This window comes from Sarcophilus harrisii, chromosome 4 (assembly GCF_902635505.1).
Source record: "Sarcophilus harrisii chromosome 4, mSarHar1.11, whole genome shotgun sequence".
Lineage (NCBI taxonomy): Eukaryota > Metazoa > Chordata > Mammalia > Dasyuromorphia > Dasyuridae > Sarcophilus > Sarcophilus harrisii.
The window spans coordinates 269330864-269352861 of record NC_045429.1 but is presented as its reverse complement, the minus strand read 5'-3'; the positions used below and the strand labels follow the sequence as shown (position 1 = coordinate 269352861).

Genomic DNA, 21998 nt, shown 5'->3' with positions numbered 1-21998 from the left:
TACTAAGGAATAGGAAATGCTATTTCTGACAAAGTATTCAAACATTCCCTAAAAACTATACTTAAGAGCTTGGTAGGAAACATCAGAGGTAATCTAGAAGAAACAGTTCTAGCCTAACATTTTCCCTGTCACCCTGTCACTAATATTTAGCAATTAAAAAAAAACCAAACTTATTTTTAAAAATCAGACTTACAGTTCATTGGGCCAGTATCCACAGGTGTTGACAGCTGGTACTTCAACCACTCCCCAGCCATCTGAAAACCAGTCTTGGGATCCAGGCGACAGGCCATCCTTATTACTTCTCCCTGCTGAGCTCGGAATGCTGCCAATGAATATGAGAGAAATCAGACCTAGATCCTTGTAAGAAGTAAGATTGGTATTCCACACATATAGTGATTTGTACATAAGACTGTGTGTTTGCTCAATGAATTAATGAATCCAAAAACACTAGCAGCTGGGTTCTCTAAGTGGCAGCCTAACATCTGTTCCCTATTCTTATGAATATGAGAAAGGCAGCAGACTTCAGTAGACTAGGATTGGGCTATAGTAAAAATAATGGGCTTTCCTCTGTTTTGGGAAAAGGAATTAGACATCAAATAGCATAACAAATATCATCTTTAAGCAAAATAGAATTTAACTACAGGACAGTAAAGAAAATTAGATAGGGCATACTGGAAGAGAGCACTTTGAGCACCCTTTAATAGTGTGAAATCTAGGGTTCCAGAAAGCCATGTTGAGAATTTAGAGATCTTCCTGATAAAGAGCCCCAAGGTCTTAAAAGTATAACATAACATAACAAATATTATCCCAAGGCTCATAAAAGGAAGATATTCCAAAATCACTTACAGTTGAAGAAGGCATTGAAGTCCTCGTCACTGTCAAAGTCAAATTGAGAATATTCACAGCTAGCGCTATCTGTTTTAGAGGGAAAGCCAATCTGAAAGAGATACCAACCCAGGGGGGGTAGGGGATGAAAATAGACATTATGAATTTTGATTCAGCCCTCTGGGTCATAGAAAAATGTTAAGAGAACAGTCTGAAAAATGTTACTCTTAAATTAGAGAAATGTAATTCAATGCTAAAATTGTGAATGAGGAGAGACATACTGTCCCCAATAACTATTAACTTTGCTATATCCCAAGTCTATAGTTCACTTCTAGATCTAAGTTCTGAAATATTACAATTCTTTTCCTAGTTCCTTAGGGAGAATTCTAATCAATAATTAATGCCTTTAACTATAAAGATCAAGGATGAAGGGCAAATTTAAATTAAAAAAAGAAGAGTCTAAGAAGACATTCAAAAATCAAGTACTAAGCTACTTAAGGAATAAATGGGCATATGTGTGTTTCCCTTAAAACTTGTTGAAGGCTCCTAGAGACACCTTAAATCTGACAAGTATAGTTTGACGGTTCAGATTAGGGGATTTTCTAGAGCAAATTTTTGTGGCTTGGACCTTTGAATGGAAAAGTCCTTTCACTGATTCTTTAATAAATCATGGTCAAGCACAATCAATTGCTAAGTATTTATGACTAATAATCCCAAGGGAACATGTTGAATATTTGTCCACTGAAGCAGGGTAAACAATCTTTGCCAAAGACTCTACAGTGAGACTAAAAAGATTGGCAGACATTCCATGAGGAACTAGGAAGATATTATTATCTAGGGAAGTTATACTGGTTCTTAGTTGGTTCCAGTGAAAAATCTTACATCTTTACAGTTATTTATCTATAATCCCCATTCAACTACTGTTATATACCTTCACCAAGTTAGTCATAGAAGCACGGAGATATTTGGGAATCATTCCTAAAAGCAGAGGATCTCGGGATAAGATTTCATGCCGGAAAAGGGCTCCCCAAGTAATCTGAGTTGACGATCGCAGAAACTGAAGAAAAAACATTTTGAAAGATCTATATGTTTAACCGAATCTATATAGGGTTTAAATTTTTACCCCTACATATATTTTTAAAAGTTACCCCTAACGTACTTATTTTTAGCTCCTGACAAAGACACCAGACTTCATAACAAAGGAGTTACAATGGCCATTTATTTGATTCTTGAGAATAGAAAATTATTATGGTGATAATAGCTGACACTCATAGGAGCTTTTAAGGGTTGCCGAATGCTTTGTTTCATTTGAGCCTCAAACAATCCTGAAGAAGACTTTACAGTCATCATTATTGCTATTCTACAGTTTAAGACAACTGAAGGAGTGATGATTATCACAAGCTGTATTTGTTAATAGCGTCTGAACTGAGGCCTTTCTGATTTTATATCCAACAACCTGCCTCACTTAGTATTTCATGCAACAGGAGGTGATCTTATTTTAAATATGAAAGTATAGTTACTCAAATTACAAAATATATTTACAATGTTTTACCTTGAACTAAGGAGCCAAATTGTAACTTATATTCAGAACTAAAGCTCTATTTCCTAAAGCATTTTCTGCCTTTCTTATACTAACCTGGCTTGGATGAGTTGTAAAAGCCAGAAAAGATTCCAAGTATTTTCCAAGGTTGGCTGGTGTTTCAATATCAAAATCAGTGCCCTGTTGGGAAAATATTAAAGACTACTGGCAGCAGAAAAATCACAAGTGCAGTTTCAAACTCTGAAAATATAGTTAAAGAACCAGGGACATTTCCAGGATGACATGAATGTTTCATTAAATTTTCTTTTTAAATCTACTAAAAATTAGAAGAAAAATGAAAACTCAATACAGCTGAAGCCTTAATTTTCCAAACTTGGTTCACTCTCACTTCCAAGTCTTAGCATTTGAGTATATTACCCAATAGTTCATTCTTTATTGCCCATTTCTGATCAAAAGGTAATTCTATCTTGACCTCTTCCAAGTTAGAACAAAAATGCATTATTAAGAGCAAATAGAACAAAAATGGATTATTAAGAGCAAATTAAGAAAACCATTCCAGAGTCCTGGATTTCAAGGTGAACATTTAAAAGCAACCATCATATCCTCATTTCCCACAAAATTAGTTTTCTCCACTTGCTTAGGTTATGCCTTTCATTTCCAAATTAATAGGCAATAACATTTAACCTAAAGAATATTCTCTTCACACACTAGGCTTCTGTGTTAAAATAAGGTCACCAACAAGAAGTGATATACATAGTGACTAGTGTTTTAGAAAGTATTTCTTTGTGCTTTTACAATGTTGAAAAATGTCAAACTTAACTTCATTTAGTAAGGAATAGTTACACAATAACAACATCATTGAAAGATAAATTAGCATAGTCATATGATAATATTACAACTGTGTACAGTATCTGTCCATTAGGAACATACTAGTTAAAAGAAATCCTAAACTCACATCCTATTCCCAATCAAACACATTAACATAGTCTATACGACAATCTTCCCGTATCAAGTTCAGTTTAATGGCTAGAGTACCACATATAAATCAAGGGAGATAATTTCTAAGTCCCTGTCTCTGATGGTATCATTGAATGCTCAAAAGTTTCCAAGTCTTTCAGACTTCAATGATCCTTGCAGAACGCTTACCAATAAAGCACATAGTTGGCTGCCTAAAGCACACAAGACCTGGCAAAGTCTCTTCAAGAAAACATAGTGTTTTTCTACAAGGCCTCCACCATCAGCAGTCCTAAGAGAGAACAGATGAAAGAGGGTCTAAGTTTGGAAAGACTCTATGGTTAGGACAAAGGGATTCTTCATTAAACAAACATAAATGAGAATGGCCATTTTTCTGCCCCCTCATATGAATTATATTACAGAAACAAGGAAATAAATAAGGAAGGAAAAAGAAATAAGTTTGCTAAATAAAACCATACTTCTCAAAAGTCCATCCATTATATTTTCTATTTTTGACAGTCATAAAATTCTGATTTTTTTTTCATTCAAAACTGATAATTTGGGACACGAGTCTATAAATAACTGTTATACTTAAAAATGCTGGATGACAACTAGAGATGACTCAGAGACAACCCTGGAAGAGAAGAATGGTGACAACTAAAAATTACAAAGTGCAAGGGTTCATGGTTGAAATCAGACTCTGTTTTTGAACAATAGTTTACATTGAAGGATGCTAAATAGATAATGTCTAATTGGGGCTGAAGTTTTGACATAATGTGACCCCAGGTTTCTTTTCTGATTAAAATTAAGAGGCCAATGGATCGTGAGAAAATGGAGGATGCAAAGTACAAGAGTCCTGAAAAGACGGAAAGTTTGAGAAGAAATAACACACACCAAAGGGTGCATTATAAAGAAAATTACAAGTACTGGAACCTATTTCTAGCACTGAATTTTCTAAAAATACTGACTATTGTCTTTGAGAACTGCTTTGTTTTCTTAAACAAATACTATCCATAGTAGATTAGCAAACAGCATTTGGGAAGAAAGAGTTCAGACATGTAGTCTTTAATAGCAATAGGCTTAGAAAAATATTCTGTTTATTAAGAAAAAATACTTACTGAGCAGCAGTGAGTATATAATGCATGGCAACATCTCCAAACAACACCATTAAAGGCTTCCGGTCTTCCAACCTGCCCTAGACAAAATCAAGAGAAACTTAGGTCAAAATAAAGGTGTAAGTTAAAATATGCCACTTACTTATATTATCAAGATCTCCAAAACCTTGATATCTACTACTTTCAGTGCATATTAACTACACAAAAACATACTGTTACATGGTTTCTTAGATGTAACATGATTAAGTTAGTTAATGGCAAAATTAAATTAATTGATGGCAAAACTTGGTTTAAAAATTTAAGATCTATACTCTTAAGTACTACATGCTAACGAGGAGAATTAAAAGATCATTACAACTAGCTTTTAAGATGCAGTTAAGATCCACCTTGCAGTATTAATTCCAATATCTAATAACAAATTTAGCACTGTTCAATAGTGAAATTTCAAGATTCAGAGCTGGTGTAATAAAAGGAAAAAAAAGTATAATGTAGTATGGAATGTTTATTTATATTCTGACAACTGAGCTCCATAAGGACATAGATATATAAGGAAGGCAATCAACTGCCATCTAAAGATGCAGTAGGAGACAGTTTTAGTCAGCCGCAAACAGAAAAAAGTGAAACTCTTAAAGTTTGCCTGGAGAACTTTGTGGCCAACACAGTTCTGGTCCCCTCTAGCCCCAAAACACCTTCCCTTAAATGACTTGTTCCTCAAACTATAGTTTCTCTTCATATGTTGTCAAATGTCTAGGAAAAAGTATATTAACATGTAGCTACTTTTCCATTTACCCCAATTTCCATTCTAAAAATCTGCCTGCCTCCTACCAACCATTAATTAAGAACACAAGAAAAAAAGAATCCCAAAATATAACAAACATGTATAATTAATGAAAACAAATTTCCATATTGACTACATTCCCCACCTCCCTCAAAAAATGTTCATTCTGAATCCTTCATTTCTAGTATGTTTTATTATTAATAATGGTTATCACACTGATGAGTACAATTCAATGATACTCCATTATATATATATACCATAACATAATAGGTTATGTACTCAGATTCCCATTTTTTGCCACATCAAAAGAGCTCTCTCGATATATATATACATCTCTTCACCCCCCCCCCATTCACTCACACATACCATATCCCCCCCTCTCCCACCTTCATTTCCCAATTAAGTGAAATGTATTTCTGTACATAATAAATGTATTGTTCCTTCCTTTGACCAGCTTAAATGAGGGAAGTTCAAGTGTCAATTGCTTCCTCTCACCCCTCCTTTTTGTTTTACAGATAACTATATGTACACCTTGATTACAAGAGATAATCTTCCTAGCCCTTTTCCTTCCTCTCTATTTTTTTTTTTTTTAAACAGATCATCAAGACATAACAGTACTACTCCTGGGTCTTGTCTATTTGAATACTCTTTATGAACCCAGGTGATAGAGTTCGGTCATGTGCATCAATTTCTCATATCTGATTGTAAGCAGTTTATTTTTGTTTAATCCTTTATAATTGATTATTCATGTTTACTTTTTAAGATTTCTCAGCAATCCTCTGCTTGGACATCAAGGTTTCTACACAGCATCATTCTTCTCATCAGAAATATTTGGAAGTCCTCTTTTTCATTAAAGGTCTATTTCTCTCCCTGAAGCATTATGTTCAGTTTAGTCAACTATTCTTTGGCTTAAGTCCTTACATCTTTCAACTTCTCTAATATTGTATTCCAAGTTCTTCACTGCTTTATAGTGATGTCTACCATACCAATATATGATTCTGAGTATGGCTTGTTAGTACTCAAATTCTTTTTTTCTAGGTGTATGCAATACTTTTTCCTTTGACCTGGAAACTGGACTTTGGCTAAGATGTTCCTGATCATTTTCAATTTGGGTTCTCTTTTAAGAGGTGACTGTAAGATTTTTTTCTGTTTCTACTTTGGCCTACTATTCAAGTGATCTAAGAGGCTAAATTTTTTTTTCAATAGTATTTTATTTTCCAAATACATGTAAAGACAGATTTCGTAAAACTTTGTGTCCCAAATTTTTCTCCGTCCCTTTCTTACTTCCCCCTTTGTCAAGATAGCAAGTAATCTGAATAGGTTAAATGTGCAATTCCCACATGTTTAATCTATCTTTAATTACTTGCTGTTTATGGGCCAGAAGAAGGGAGGAAATTTTGGAACACAAGATTTTACAGAGCTAAATGTTGAAAACTACCTTTGTCTATATTTGGAAAAATAGAAAGCTATTAACATGAAGGAAAAAAAAAAAAGAGAAAAATTAAAAGAATATTAGGGAAGATTCAAAATATATAACAAATTCCCAGTTCAAGAAAGCATATATAATAATAAAAGAAATTATATTAAAAAAACAAAAAAAGTATAATTCTTTTAAGCATATTTTCATATTTGTCATGTTGCACAAGAAAAAAATCAGAGCAAAAAGGAAAAAAACATCATGAGAAAGATTCATATTCAGTATCTGTAGTTCTCTCTCTGGATGCCAATGGCTAGTCTTGTTGCTCTGTTGAGAATACCGAGTGTTTTGTTATTCCAGGATCTCAGGGCCAGGTTGGGGACCTTGAAGCTTTCATTGTCAAAGTGATCTGATATAGGGCGCTTTGCCCTACAATCAGGCTTTCTGATATGCTGTCTGTCTGGTTTGAATTCTACAAGATCTTGGCCTGGGTTTAGGTCTGAACAAGACCAGATGCTGCTGGACTTAGCCCATCAATTGGCTGGAAAACTCTGTTACCTCAGCAACAGAATCCCAAGTTCCACTTTGGTTTGGGATTCCTACTCTAGTTATTCTTCTCCAGGATGAACTGTCCCTGAGGTCTAAGCTCTACGGCTGCTGCCAGCTCCTGAACTTCTGGGGCCTTCCTATTTGATAACACCAAACTCATGCACAGGTTTCCTTCAGAGGTTGACTTGGGTCTATAAGCCAGAATGTGAATGACAAAGTGAATGACAAATGACTAGTGAATGATAAAGCTACCAGTTCAGACTTGTCATTCCTTTTTAAAATTAAAATATTTTATTTTTCCCCAATTCCAAGACATTTTTAAACATTTCATTAAAAAAACAATTTGAATTCCAAATTATCTCCCTTAGACAGTAAACAAATTGATAGCCATGTTGCAAAAGAAAACACAGACCTCCCCTCCAAAAAAAACAAACCAAAACCACCCAAGAAAAATGAAAAAGTAAAAAACAGTATGTTTCAATCTGTACTCAGATTCTATTAATTCTTGCACTCAGACTCCATCAGTTCTTTCTTTGGAGGTGGAGAGCATTTTTCAACCAAAGTCCTTCAGTATTGTCTCAGACCACTATTGCTGACAATAGCTAAATCATTCACAGTGAATCAATGAACACTACTGCTGTTTCTGTTTATAATATGTTTCTGATTCTACTCACTTTTTTTTTTTTTTTATACCAATTCATGTATATCTTCCCAGGTTTTTCTGAAATTTTAGTCTAGTCATTATTTCTCATAGTACAATAGTCATTCCCCAATTGACAGAAATCCCCTCCTTTTCCAATTCTTCACCACCCCAAAAAGAGCTGCTATAAAATATTTTTGTATAGATTCTTTTCCCTTTGATCTCTTTGGAATATAGACTAGAGTGGTATTGTTGGATTAAAGAGTGCTGCCTCAGTTTTATAGCCCTTTGAGTAGAGTTCCAAGTTGCTCTCCAGAATGTTTCCATCATAGAGTTTATAGCTCTAACAGTGCATTAGTGTCTCAACTTTATAATAGTCTTTGTCAAATAATGAGTTCTTGTCCCAAAGCTAGCATCTTTGGGTTTATCCAACACACTAGATCACTATGGTCACTTACTACTGTATCTTGTGTACCTAATCTCTTCCTCTGAGGCACCACTCTATTTCTAAGCAGATTTCCTGCTTAGCAGGAAGCAAATTTCTACTGAAATAAGTTTGAGATGTGACATGACTAGGCCACCTTCCTTCACTTTTTTTTCATGAATTCTCTTGCTATTCTTGACATTTTGTTCTTTCAGATGAATTTTGTTGGTAATCTGATTGGTATAGCATTGACTAAGTAAATTTATTTGGGTAGAATTATCATTTCTATTATATTGGCTCAACTTACCCATGAACAATTGATATTTTTAGATCTGACTTTGTGTGAAAAATGTTTTGCAATTGTGTTAATGTAGTTCCAGAGTTTGTTTTAGCAGGTAATTTTACATTGTACACAGTTATTTTAAGTAGAATTTCTATAACTCGTGCTGCTGAACTTTCTTAATAATAAAAATTTTGATGATTCACGTGGGCTTATTTTATATCTTGCAATTTTGCTAAAGTTACAATTTTTAGATGATGAAATTAAAACTAAAGCCATCTATAGTCATATGGAAAAAAAGTTCTAAATCAGTATTGATTAGAAAAATGCAAATTAAAACAACTCTGAGGTACCACTACATAGCTCTCAGATTGGCTAAGATGACAGGAAAAGATAATGATAAATGTTGGAGGGGATTTGGGAAAAGAAATGCATTGTAAGTGGAGTTGTAAAATGATCCAACCATTTTGGAGAGCAATTTGCAACTATACTCAAAAGCCTATAAAATTAAGCACACCTTATGACCCATCAGTGTCACTACTGGGTTTGTATCCCAAGGAAATCATAAAGGAGAGAAAAGGACCCACATTTGCAAAAATGTTTGTAGCAGCTTTTTGTGGTAACAAAAAATTGGAAAATGAGTAAATGCCCATCACTTGTGGAATGGCTGCATAAGTTGTTGTGGTATATGAAGGAAATGGAAAATTTTATATGTTATATATAATTATTATATTATATTATATTATAATAGAGTATAGAGTATAGTATAGTATAGTATACTATATATACTATGTGCCACACTACTCTGTGCCTTCTGTGCCGTTCTATAAAAAATGATGGCCAAGCTGATTATAGAAAGGCACAGAAAGATTTACATGAACTGATGTTAAGCAAAATAAGTAGAACCAGTCACACATTATACATAGCAATAGCAAAATTGTACAATGATCAACTATGAAAGACTTGGTTCTTCTCAGTGGTTCATTGATCCAAGGCAATCCCAATAAACTTTGGATAGAAAACACCATCTATATCCAGAAGAACTATGGAGATTGAATGTCAACATATGCTATGTTCACTTTTTTCTGTTGTTTTTTTTTTTCCTCTCATGGTTTTCCTTTTGTTCTAATTTTTCTCTCCCAACATGATTCATAAAGAAATGTGTATTTAAAAATTTAATATATATGTATAACCAGAAAAAAATTTTTTTTCTTGGCTAAAGTTGCTAATATCAACCAGTTTTTTACCTAATTCTCTAAGTATATCATCGGGAAAGGGTAAGTTTTGTTTTCTTACTGCCTGTTTTGGTTCCTTCAACTTCTTTTTCTTCTCAATATTATAGTTAACATTTTCAGTAAAATATAGGATAGTGGTGATAATGGATATCCTCACTTTACCCCTGATTTTACTGGGAAGGCTTCTAACTTATCCCATTTACAGTTAATACTTGCTTTAAACAGATTCTGCTTATTATTTTTAAAATGTATATGTATATGTAAATATATATAAATATGTATTTATAATACATATGCTTTCTAGTGTTAATAGGAATGAGTATTGTATATTTCTACTGAAATAATCTTATGATTTTCATTGCTTTTGTTATTGATAGGGTCAATTATGCTGGTAGTTTTCCTTAATATTGAACCAGCCCTGTAATTGCTGGTCTAAATACCATATACATAGTATTTCTGATATATTGCTATTGTCTCTTTGCTAATATTTTATATAGAATTTTTGCATCAACATTCATTAGGGAAATTGGCGTACAATTTTCTTTGTTCTCACCTCTTCCTGATTTAGGTTATCAGCACCATATTTATGTCATAAAAGGAATTTGGCAGGACTTCTTTAACTATTTTTTCCAAATAGTTTGTATAGTATTGGAATTAATTGTTCTTTAAATGTTTGGTAGAATTTACTTGTGAATCTATCTAGCCCTGGGGTCTTTTTCTTAGGGAATTTAGTGATGACTTGTTCAGCTTCTTTTTCTAAGATGGGGTTATCTTCTGTTAATTTGGGCAATTTATAATTGTTTTAATTTCATTTTCATTGGTGGTAAATTCACCCTTTTCATGTTTGATACTGGCAATTGGGCTTTCTTTTTTTTTTTTTTTTAAATCAAATTAACCAATGATTTATTATTTTTTTTTTCTTATAAGGCAGTTCCAAGTTTTTATTAGCTCAATAGTTTTCTTACTTCCAATTTTATTAATCTCTTCTCTATTTTCCACACCTGTCATTTGAAGTACTATAGGGCTGATAGAGCCTAAGGATGAATCTGGGATTTCCTCTTGCCCTGGTATACAGCCGATCCCTGGTTTCTGGAGTACTCTACATATGAGCAACTTCTAACTGAACTCTGTCCCTAAGATCGGTTTTCCTATATTGACTTGAGCTGACCTGGCAGAACTTTTTGGAGATGTCCCTATCAGTGCATTTCTTAGACGTGTGGAGGAGTTTTATGGAGAAGAGCTGGGCTGCACTGCTTCCTGACACTTGGCCATCTTGGTCTCAACTTGTTCTCCTAAGATATCAAACTCCACTGTTCTGTTTAAACACCATTCTCCTTTTACCTCATTAACACAGTACTTTCAGCTGTTAAAATATTCCCCATTCAGTCTGAACAATAATAATAGCTAACAGAAAGGAACTGAAATACATAGAATAACCATTGCATAGGAATAAATTATATTGAAAGTTGGAATAATATCATGGTATAAATATTTTTTGTGTTCTATTCTTTCACTAACCTCTCTCATCACCTCCCCATTAAACAATGAGCTCATTACAAATATGAAAAATAAAATTCAAAGCCTTTCTACATTTGAATCTATGGGTGGGGCAGGCTGCAGCCAGGGCACCACAGGACCTCCCTCCAAGTCTAGCTCAAGATGCAGAGTAGCCGGAGCAAGAATCTCAGACCAATGGGTAGCTCATGATTCTGCAGCTCTAAGGCAGCAAAGCTTTCTGCATGCTGATAGGGCAGAGTTCAGAAGCAGTTTTTCTTGTTCAGACTTAAACCCAGGTCAGGAACAGGAGAATTCCAAGCAGCTTTCTAGAGTCACTCAAATCAAAGTTCCACATGCCTATGTACTATGACATAACCCTGCCAACTTATATTGTTTCCCCCCCCCCCCCCCGCCCCCCCCCCCATGTTTGCTAGTCTGGTTATGAGGTAAAGCCTTGAAGTTGTCTTAATATGCATTTCTCTAATTAGAGCAATTTTTTATGTGGTTGTTTAAAGTTTGGACTCTTGCTTTGAAAACTACCTGTTCATAGCCTTTATTTATGGATTATGGAACGATTCTTAAGTCTTATACATGTGAATCAGTTTCTAATATAACTTGGAGAAAACTAATGCAAAACATTTTCCTGTCGTTTTCCTTCTAAGTTTTGATACATTTAGATGTCTTGGCAAAACTTAAGTTTCATATAATCAAAAGTGCCCATTCCTGTCACTTACTAAATCATGAATTCTTTCCCTAACTTAAAAGTTTTTCCTGCTTCCACTAATCTATTACGATAGGACCTTTTATGTCTAGGTCATGTATTCTTTAGAAACTTATTTTAGTTTACAATGAGATGCTAATCTAAACCTCATTTTTGCCAGCTTGCTATCCAGTTTCCCCAATAGTTTCTCTTGAACAGTTGAATCCTTTCCCCAATAATTGGGTCTTTGAATTGAACAAACAATATATTCTTCTGTTTTTGCCTGATTTATACTTAATCTGTTCCACTGATCCATCGCTAATGATTATTGCTCTGTAGTTTTTTAAATTTAGTACTGATAACCCTTCCTTCTCAATTTTTACCCATATTATTACCCTTGATATTCTTGATCTTTTATTCCTTTGCACCAAATTTCATTATGATTTTTTTTTTCTAGTTCTACAAAATATTTCTTTGGTAGTTCAATTGGGAATGCATTGGAAAAAGTCAGTCAATATAGGCATGTTTGGGATAGTGTCTATTATATTGACTTGACCTTTTCATAAGCAATTAATGATAATAAATAAATTAAATAATTCTTAAATTATTTAGATCTTTATTTCTGTAAAATGTTTTCTATTTCTAATTTAATATAATTCCTGGGTGCAACTTAGACATACTTACAAATATATGCTTCTGTAGTTATTTTAAGTGGAATTTCACTTTATAACTATTCCTCCTGGGTTTTCTTGATAACACAAAGGAATGGTAATAACTTTTATAGATTTGTTGTTTCAATTTCTTGGTTAATTTTAGGTTTTTCTAAAAATTCATCATACTTGCAAAAAACAATAGTTTTGCTATTTCTTTGCCTATGTTATTACCTCAATTTCTTTTTTCCTGTCTTATTGCAAATAACTTTCATTTCTAGCACTATGAAATAGTAGAGAAAAAGGCCTTTTTTGCTTAATCTCAATTTTATTGGGAAAAAATCAAAAACCTAATATTTCTCCATTATAACCTTTGCTCTTTGTACTTCATTTGTGTTTTTGGTAAAGATTCTAGTTTTTAATTCATTCTACTATTTTACAGGTACATTCACAAACATTTGTTAATTGTGTATTTCTTGTCATTGTATTCTCTTTGTTCTTATGGCTCTCTTCATAATAGTGGTAAAAAGTTTTCCTGATACTTGTGATCATGATTTTAAATGCCTCCCTTTATCCCAGTTTCCTCTTATTTCCCTTTTGAGTTTAAGTATTTCAACAATGAGATGTGTGTACATGCAAATGTGTGTAATTTTGTTCTATCTTTCCTGTTTGATTCAGATAAAAGACCGATGGGATTCCTGTTCTTTCTCATTTCCTCCTCTTCAACCTTTTCATTATCTGCATCTATATCACCCAAGTGATTTCCCTCCCCTTCATTTGTTCTTCAGTATTATCCCTTACACATTTCATGTGTCTTTTCCTAAGAAAGAAATCATCCAAAGCATGACATTTTTAACCTTTTCTCTGACCTTTAAAGATACTAATTCTGAGGACTTTTGTTTTTTCTCTCCCCTGTTAACATGTGAATAATTCATCATAAACATATGTACTTTTTTAGTTTCTTTTGGTAGCTGCATTTCCATTTGAAAATGTTGGCTCATACTGGGCTTATACCCCAAGGAGATACTAAAGAAGGGAAAGGGACCAGTATGTGCCAAAATGTTTGTGGCAGCCCTGTTTGTAGTGGCTAGAAGATGGAAACTGAGTGGATGTCCATCAATTGGAGAATGGTTGGGTAAACTGTGGTATATGAATGTTATGGAATATTATTGTTCTGTAAGAAATGACCAGCAGGATGCACACAGAGAGGCTTGGAGAGACTTACATGAACTGATGCTAAGTGAAATGAGCAGAACCAAGAGATCATTATATACCTCAACAACGATACTGTATGAAGATGTAATCTGATGGAAGTGGATTTCTTTGAAAAAGAGACCTAATTCAGTTTCAATTGATCAATGATGGACAGAAGCAGCTACACCCAAATTAAAAACACTGGGAAATGAATGTAAAAAAAAAAAAAGAAAAAAAAAAAAAGAAAATGTTGGCTCAGTTTGAGTCTTTTTATCAGGAATGCCTGGAAATATTTTATTTTATTAAAAACTCATTTCCTTCACTGTAACATTACAGTTAGGTTTGCTGAATAGGCTATTCTTGATTTTAAACTTTTATCATTTTTGCAATACTATATTCAGTCATCCCATCATTACTGCTGACAGTGCTAAATGTGATGTGAACCTTATTGTGGCTTGTTGATATTTGAACATAATTTTTACCTGTTTGTATTTTTTCTTTGCTCTGAAAGCTTTCTCTTTTGGCTTATTCCTGGGAGTATTCATAAATAGTATTCCCTATTTTTACTTTGTCCTCTGGCTCTAAGAGTTCTGGGAAGTTTTCTCTTGTAATTTTTTGAAATATGGCTATAGATTGTTTTTTTTCAAGACAGTCTGATAATTTTCTTCTATTTAAACTTTTTCTTTGATTATATCTTGTTGTCTCATTGAGTTGTATTGTCTGTCCCAATCTAAATTTTAGGGCATTCATTCTTTGGTGAGACGTTTTACCATCTGTTCTAAAGGTGTCCTTGCTATCCTTTCCACTCTAGCTTTTCCTTTCTGTACTTTGTTTCACATCTTTCAGGTACTTCTGCAGTCCCTTTGGCCAGGATTATTTTTTTTCCTGAGAAAGATATTATCTGGACTTTGAGGCAGTTATACTACTCAGGGTTTATTCCTGGATATCTTCTCCAATACATTTTCTCATATAATTCAGACTTTTCCATGGTTTATTCATTTCATCCAACTCACTATCTAGTTTCAGGGTTAGGGAAAGGATGAGGAAGGGCACAGATGTACTTGGATCAAACAAACAAAGTCATAAGCAGTGCTTCCTTGTTCTTGAGTACAATAGGACTTTTTCTTTCAAAACCCTAAGGCTTTGCTCTTGACCATGTTTCTCTTTATATAAATTTTCCCTGGGGTATCACACTGATCACTATTGGTTTTAATGATTACCTATATTCAGAAGACTCCTCTATGAGCTAAGAGTCACAATGCTACAGTTCTATTTGCTAGTTGGTCTTTTCCACCTATATTCAGAAGATTCCTCTATGAGCTGAGAGTTACAATGCCACAGTTCTATTTGCTAGTTGGTCTTTTCCACCTTGAAGTACATACAACAAATACCTCAAGATCATAGGCCTAAAACTTAATATACCTTTCATACAAGACCTGCTTTTTATTGTTTCCAATGATGAAATCATCAACCCTTTTAGTTACTTAACTTTAGCTTAGTTATAGTTAATGCCCTTTTCACTCATATCCAGGCAACTGCCCAAACCTATCAATTCTTCTATTTCAAATCAATCCCTTCCTTTCTACTTGCAGTGCCAATATTGTAGTTCAGGTCTTCATTAATTCTGGCTTGAATTACCAGTAAAAAACTAAACTGGTCATCTCAACTACAGTCTATCCTTATTCTAATCTACCCTATATGCCGCTAATGGACTACCTTTCTAAGGCATAGCTCTTATCACTTCATTCTTTTATTATGCTTAATAGCTTTTTACTGCCTAACAAATCAAATCCAAACTGCTTAGGCTGGCTATTCGTAGGCCTCCAAAATCTGCTTAACCAAGATCTCATACTATACTCTTTTTTCCTGCATTCAACATTCTGACCAAATAAAATTATTTACTGTTTTTTAATATCCTTTTGTTTTTATCTTTGCTTGATGAAAACAGACATCTGTCTTCCTTATTCCCTTTTCTCTTTCTTTCTGCTGAAATCTCTCCTTTTTTCAAACCTGAACTTGGCTGACATTTCTTTCATAAGTTTCTCCTATATTTTCATCCTTAGGTAAAAAAAATCTCATCCTCCTCGAGTTTCCTATAGAACTTGGTTCTAACTTCCTTTGAAGTTGTATTATTATTCTTTATATTTTTTACACATACCTATAGGTTGCTGTAAATACCTCGAGGGCAAAGCCTATTTTATTTGATCACTTCAGTTTCAGTAACCAGTACAGTGTCCTGGATATCATAAATGCTGAGGAAACATCTTTTAACTAGGAAACAACATACCTTCCTGCTGACTGCAATTAGAAGACATTCAGCCGCTCCTACTTGAAGTTCAGGTTCATTCAGAAGTAAGCACAGCATTTCCAGGAGTTTGCAATTTTCAGCTGTAATATGGTTCATGGCCACCCAGTCAATATAGCCTGCCAGGGTATTGAGTGCTGCTATTCCTACCCTGCAGTTAGCCTGGGCCTAAACAGGAAAATAAATATGCAAATGAAATAGTGCCTCTTAGCTAAAAAGATTCTTACTCCCTCCTTTTATTCCAGAACACTTTACCTCAACCACACTATACCTCATTGTGAACATATTATATACTTATATGCACACATAAAATATTCTGCCTTTAACTCTTTGGAGCTGTACTTTTCATCTTTTTAGTATAACTTCCTTGCACAGAGTAGATGTTAATTAATGTTCGGTAAGTCTGACTCTTATTTCTAATTTTACTTGAAAAAGATGATTCTTTTTATTTCTAATAGCTGGGAGGGAATTTAGAAGTTTCTTTCTCAAATACAGATACTTCAAAGATGGCAGTTCGGTAAACTCTATAAATTCATATTGATAATTATTGTCAACAAATCTGTTTTCCCATGTGGATCAATAGTGACACCTTTTTTTGTTGTTTGGCTTTTCTTTCTTGTAGATTTTCCCTCTTTGTTTTGATTTTTCTTTCCCAACATGATTAATGGAAAATGTTCAAAATAATGGTACACGTATAACCTACATCAGATTGCTTGCTGTCTTGAGGAGATGGAAAATAATCAGGGAGAAAAAGAATTTGGAACTCAAAATCTTGCAAAAATGATTGTTGAAAATTATCTTTTACATGTAATTTAAAAAATACTATTGAAAAAATAAAACAAGACAAATAAAAAAACCCACAACAAAACCACGTTTTCTCAACAAATTCCAAACAATATACTTTTATCTAAGACTAAAGAAGCAAAGATCTGTGAGATGATTGGTTGACATTGCAGAAACCAAGTCCTCCATTACCTAGAATTACTTCTAATTATTACTTATAAATGCACATAACTAAAGAATTTTTCTACAAGGACTCTAAGCTGTTTCCCTATATGCTATACTGCTTACCTTTGGCTCCAAGGAAGTATCTGTTTTCTGGGGAAAGGGAAAAAAAAAAAGGAATAAGGATCTACTTCATCACAGTAAATGATTGTGCAACAGTCTTCCTTATTTCCCCAATCCAAAGGTGAAAATCCACCTTTGAAAAATCATGAGGTTTAAAATCTATTTAACACATTTTATTCTTTATCACTTCAGGATAATACCCTTCTGAAAAGTTATAGAATTGGAAGCAAAACTATGCTAGATTACAGTAACTTCCAAAATATATTCAGTTAATAAGTATGTTTAATCTATATTGTATATAAACTAAGTCAGCAAAAATTTGGATTTTTAATTTTTCATCACAGAAAGAGAAAATTTATTTCAACATGAATTCTTCCTCAACAACAACAACAAAAAGAAATGTCTTTTAACTCTGTGACCAAATTCAACCATATTCAACATATGAAAACCATTCTGTTGGGCTATGGAAATAGAAATGATAAGACAGAAATGAAAAATACTTCCTGCTCTCAAGATTACAAAGAAAACAGGTTAGCAAATTCAAGATGATTGGATGACAGCAAATGCCAAGAACTAGGGGTTTTAGAAAAGACAAGAAAAGAAAAGTAGACAGTATCCAGACAGAAATGGATGCTGAATAAGACATACATTTTTCTAACATGGCTAAAGAGCGAATCTATTTTGCTTGAATACATGATATTGTTACAAAACTTTTGTTTTTAATTTTTTTTCAATACGATGAAAGGAGTGGGAAACTTAAGAATTTTAAGAGGTTTCCCTTTTTCAAAAAGATAATAAAAAGAAGAGCAGAGGAAATTATAGGCAACTAGGACAGATTTGAAAAGTTAAATGATGGGCCAATTCCAATGGTCTTGTGATGAAGAGAGCCATCTGTATTCAGAGAGAGGATTTGTGGGAACTAAGTTCACAACATAAGGTTTTCACCTTTTTTATTGTTGTTTGCTTGCATTTTGTTTTTTCTCATTTTTTCCCTTTTTGACCTGATTTTTTATGGGCAGCATGATAATTTCCACAATTAGAATTGCACATGTTTAACATATATTGGATTATTTTCTATCTAGGGGAGAGAGTGGGGGAAGGAAAGAAAAAAAATTTTAGAACACAAGGTTTTACAAAGATGAATGTTGAAAATTATCTATGCATGTTTTGAAAATAAAAAGCTTTAATCAAGAAAAGTTATATGATAGTTTTAGCATGTTCTTAAAAAGAAAAGCAAGCTCAACATAAGAGACTCAGAATTTCATGTATGATCCTCTTTTACTTTACAACATAATGATGGCTCATTTTATATAATATTCACTCAAATTAAGGATAAAAAAATAAAAATGTAAAAAAGATAGATGCTAACAAATGAACTTAATCCTGAGGGAAGCTGGGGATTTCAAGAGTTAGATATGAAGGTAATGCCTTCCATAAATTTGGGGAAGTAGGGAAGCATGGAAGTAGAAAATGGACTGAGTTAGGGGAATGGCAAGCAGGACAGTTTGGCTGATATGTGGAGTACATATAAACATGGGAAAAGGTAGACTGGACTGTGGCACCACACCCATAAAATTGTACATATCTTTTGGTTAAATATACTAGTTCTATGCCATAAAAAAATCAGAGAGAAAGGTAAAAGACCTATATATTCAAAAATATTTATAGCAGCTTTTCTTTGTGGTGGCAAAGAATTGGAAACTGAAGGGATGACAATTAACTGAGAAATGGAATGTGACAAAATACTATTGTGCTGTAAGAAGCAAGGAAGGAAATGTCTTCAGAAATACCTGGGAAGCTTTGTATAAACTGACATACAATGAAGCAAGCAGAACCACAAGAAAAATTTACACATTAACAATATTGTAAAGATAATCAACTGAAGGACTTAGGAACTCTAATCAACACAATGACCAATCACAATTTCAAAGAACTTAGGAAGAGTTTCAGAATATTATTTGGGCAGTTGTGTGGAAGACGTATTTGAAAAAAGACTAAAGATCAATCAGTGCTCAATTAATAAGCAGTTCCTATAGTTTAAGCTACGGATTGAAGGACTGAGTTACCTTGGAGTCATCTGAATGGAGAAAGTGGAATGGATGGGAGAGATATGGTGCAGATAGAACTGATATGACTTGATGGATGAGTGGATGAGAGAGTGAGAGAGGTTTGTAAACTTGGGTGACTAGATAGATCATGGTGCTTTCAGCAGAAACAAGGAAGTCTGAGGAAGATGCAAGCTGAGTTGGGGAATGGAAGAAGATAATTAACTCTGTTTTAGATATGTTAAAACTTTGAATTGGAGATATAGACATCCAGAATACAATTGGTAATAAGAAACTATAAATCAGAAGAGATTAGACTTAAGATATATAAATTTGGGATTTCTCTATATGGAGATGAGTGACCCCATGAGAACTGATGCAATCACTAAAAGCAGGTGAAGAGAAAAGGACCTAGGGCTGAGTCTTAGAGAATACCAATAATAAGGGAACAGGAAATAGGCGAGGATCCAGCAAAGGAGAACGAGAGAACTAGGAAATAACAATAATTAAAAAAAAACAAAAAACCAAAAAAACAAACCCACACCAAAAAACTCAAATAACAAACCTGAAGGAGAATCTCCTGAAGAGGTGGTCCTCAACAGTGTCAAAAACTGCAGGGATGTTAAGAAGAATGAAGACTGAGAAAAGTCTATTAGATTTAGCAATTTAGAGATGCATGGTTTTGGAGAGAGCATTTTCAGTTGAATGTTGGAGCCTGAAGTCAAGACTGCAAGGGGATGAGAAATGAACAGGAGAAAAGGAAGTGAATCTAAGTGGTAATAGCTCAAAGAAAAAGCAGGGTCAAGTGAAGGATTTTTTCCATGTTTTTTGTATTTTTTTAAGCTCGGGGATCCCAAAAGAGTATTCATTACATAAGAAGAGATTCAAGATTAGCAAGAGAAGATAGGATGCTTAAGTGAAAACAGGATCAGGATTCCGCAAAGCCTTGGCTTTTGCAAAGGGCCACATCAATCTAGAATGGGAACAGTGCAAGAGATTCCAGTTATAGAACAGGGGAAAAGAAGCTCATGTCAGATGGCTTTTATCTTCTTCAAAACTTTTCACCAACAATTAATTTTGTTGTTGTTTGGTCGTTTTAGTTGTGTCCAAATCTCTGTAATCATGACTCTATTTGGGTTTTTTTTGGAAAAAGATACTGGACTGATTTGCCATTTCTCCAGCTCATTTTATAGATGAGAAAACTGAAGCAAAGAGGATTAAGTGACTTGTTCAGAGTTACAGAGTTAGTTAAGTGTCTGAGACTGGATTTGAACTCACAAAGATGACTCTTCTGACTCTAGGCCCAGTACTTTATCCACTTTGCCTCATAACTGTCCCATGCAATTATAAGAGTAAGACACATTTTCCTTTCACTAGGGGAATACTGACACTGAAGGAAAACTACAGGAGTGATAATATGATGGATAAGGTCTCAAAGTACGGCCCCTAATTTCTCTCTTGCTGTATTTTTACTATTTTCTTTGATTTTCCAGGTCTCTTTGATACTGAACAAGAGTAAGAATGAGAGCACATGATACTTGTGCCTTATGGTCAATCTCATCCTTAATTAATGTGCAATCAATTGTGCTAAGCACTATTTTCCAATATCTAAGAATTGTCCTAATCTGGAAGTGGGAACAAAGTTTGAGTGAATTGCAACATTCCAAATGTATAGGAGATGAGTCTTGGAATTGCTAGGGCACAACATTCAAGTAAAAGCCTTAGAAAATGAAGAAATTAAAACAGAAGGCTCAAAAATTTCAGGATGATAAGTTTAGAGCGGGAAGAGATCCTATAGATCAAGTCTAACACACTCAAATAAGAAAAATTAAGACATGTGACTTACCATATTAAAATTCAGATTTTCCTGACCACATTCATTCTACTTTATTGCCTCTCCCTATTACTTGCTCTATGTGGCAACTATTCTATTGTTTACCACCCTTGCTCAACCACAAGACTAGAGACTATAATTTTGGATATTTTGGATTTCAAAATATCTGAAAACTACTGTCCAAAGCTCAATAATGATAATGAATTTGGAAGGTGAAGCAGATTATCTTTGAAGAATACATTTTAAAGATAATTGAAACCCTTTCTCTTAAAACTGAAGACTATAAATATTTAAAATAAAACAGTTCTGCATTCAGTGTATTTTTCTATCTTGTCCCAGTTCTGTATGTTGAATTCTCTCTCTGGCCCTGTAATTACCACACTGGAAGTATTCTCTGTCCCTGTAGCCTTTCCCTCTGATTGGATGGTTCTTTCTTATGCCTCTCATCAGTCAAGTTTCACTTCTAAGCTCAATTTAGGGCTTCCTCTGTCATCCTCTTCTCTCCCTACCTTTGCAACTTCCTTTTACCTATATTTTTCCTTCATTAGAATATAAGGTTCGTGAGGGCAGGAACTATTGTTCTTTCTACTTTGTTTATATTTCCCATGCTTAGCACAGTGCTTGCTACATAATACCTGTTAACTTACTATCAAATTTATCCCTAAAATTACCCCCGCATGACATTAGCACAACAGAAAACTGCAATCAATAAGCATAATTTCCAGATAATGTTCATAGACTATACATTTTGTAGTGCTGAAATATCTTCTTTCTTGTAGTGTGCCAATTTATCCAATCTAAAGGATTCCACTATCAAATGAAAAATATCCTCTAAGTCACAACCACATCATTATACTTCTCAGACTATAAATAAAACTTTTCTCCAGGGACAAAATAACCTATGTTCATAGTTCACAACAGGCAATTAATTCAATTTTGTAACAAATA

The 21998-nt window shown here is 33.8% G+C and overlaps 1 protein-coding gene across 2 annotated transcripts in view; it reads right to left on the bottom strand.

Annotated features, from left to right (window-relative positions):
* The window catches only part of XPO5 (exportin 5), a 59692-nt gene that overhangs the window by 32027 nt on the left and 5667 nt on the right, over positions 1 to 21998 (bottom strand). Inside the window, exons 6-13 of one of the 2 annotated variants that reach the window (XM_012549078.3) lie at positions 17175 to 17201; positions 16086 to 16271; positions 4438 to 4514; positions 3512 to 3611; positions 2462 to 2545; positions 1757 to 1882; positions 847 to 937; positions 194 to 322 (exon numbers count right to left, since the gene is read on the bottom strand). In XM_012549078.3, coding sequence (XP_012404532.1) covers positions 194 to 322; positions 847 to 937; positions 1757 to 1882; positions 2462 to 2545; positions 3512 to 3611; positions 4438 to 4514; positions 16086 to 16271; positions 17175 to 17201 — 820 coding nt within the window. The remainder of the gene's footprint in view (positions 1 to 193; positions 323 to 846; positions 938 to 1756; positions 1883 to 2461; positions 2546 to 3511; positions 3612 to 4437; positions 4515 to 16085; positions 16272 to 17174; positions 17202 to 21998) is intronic. The other variant, XM_023502987.2, reaches the window with a different exon arrangement.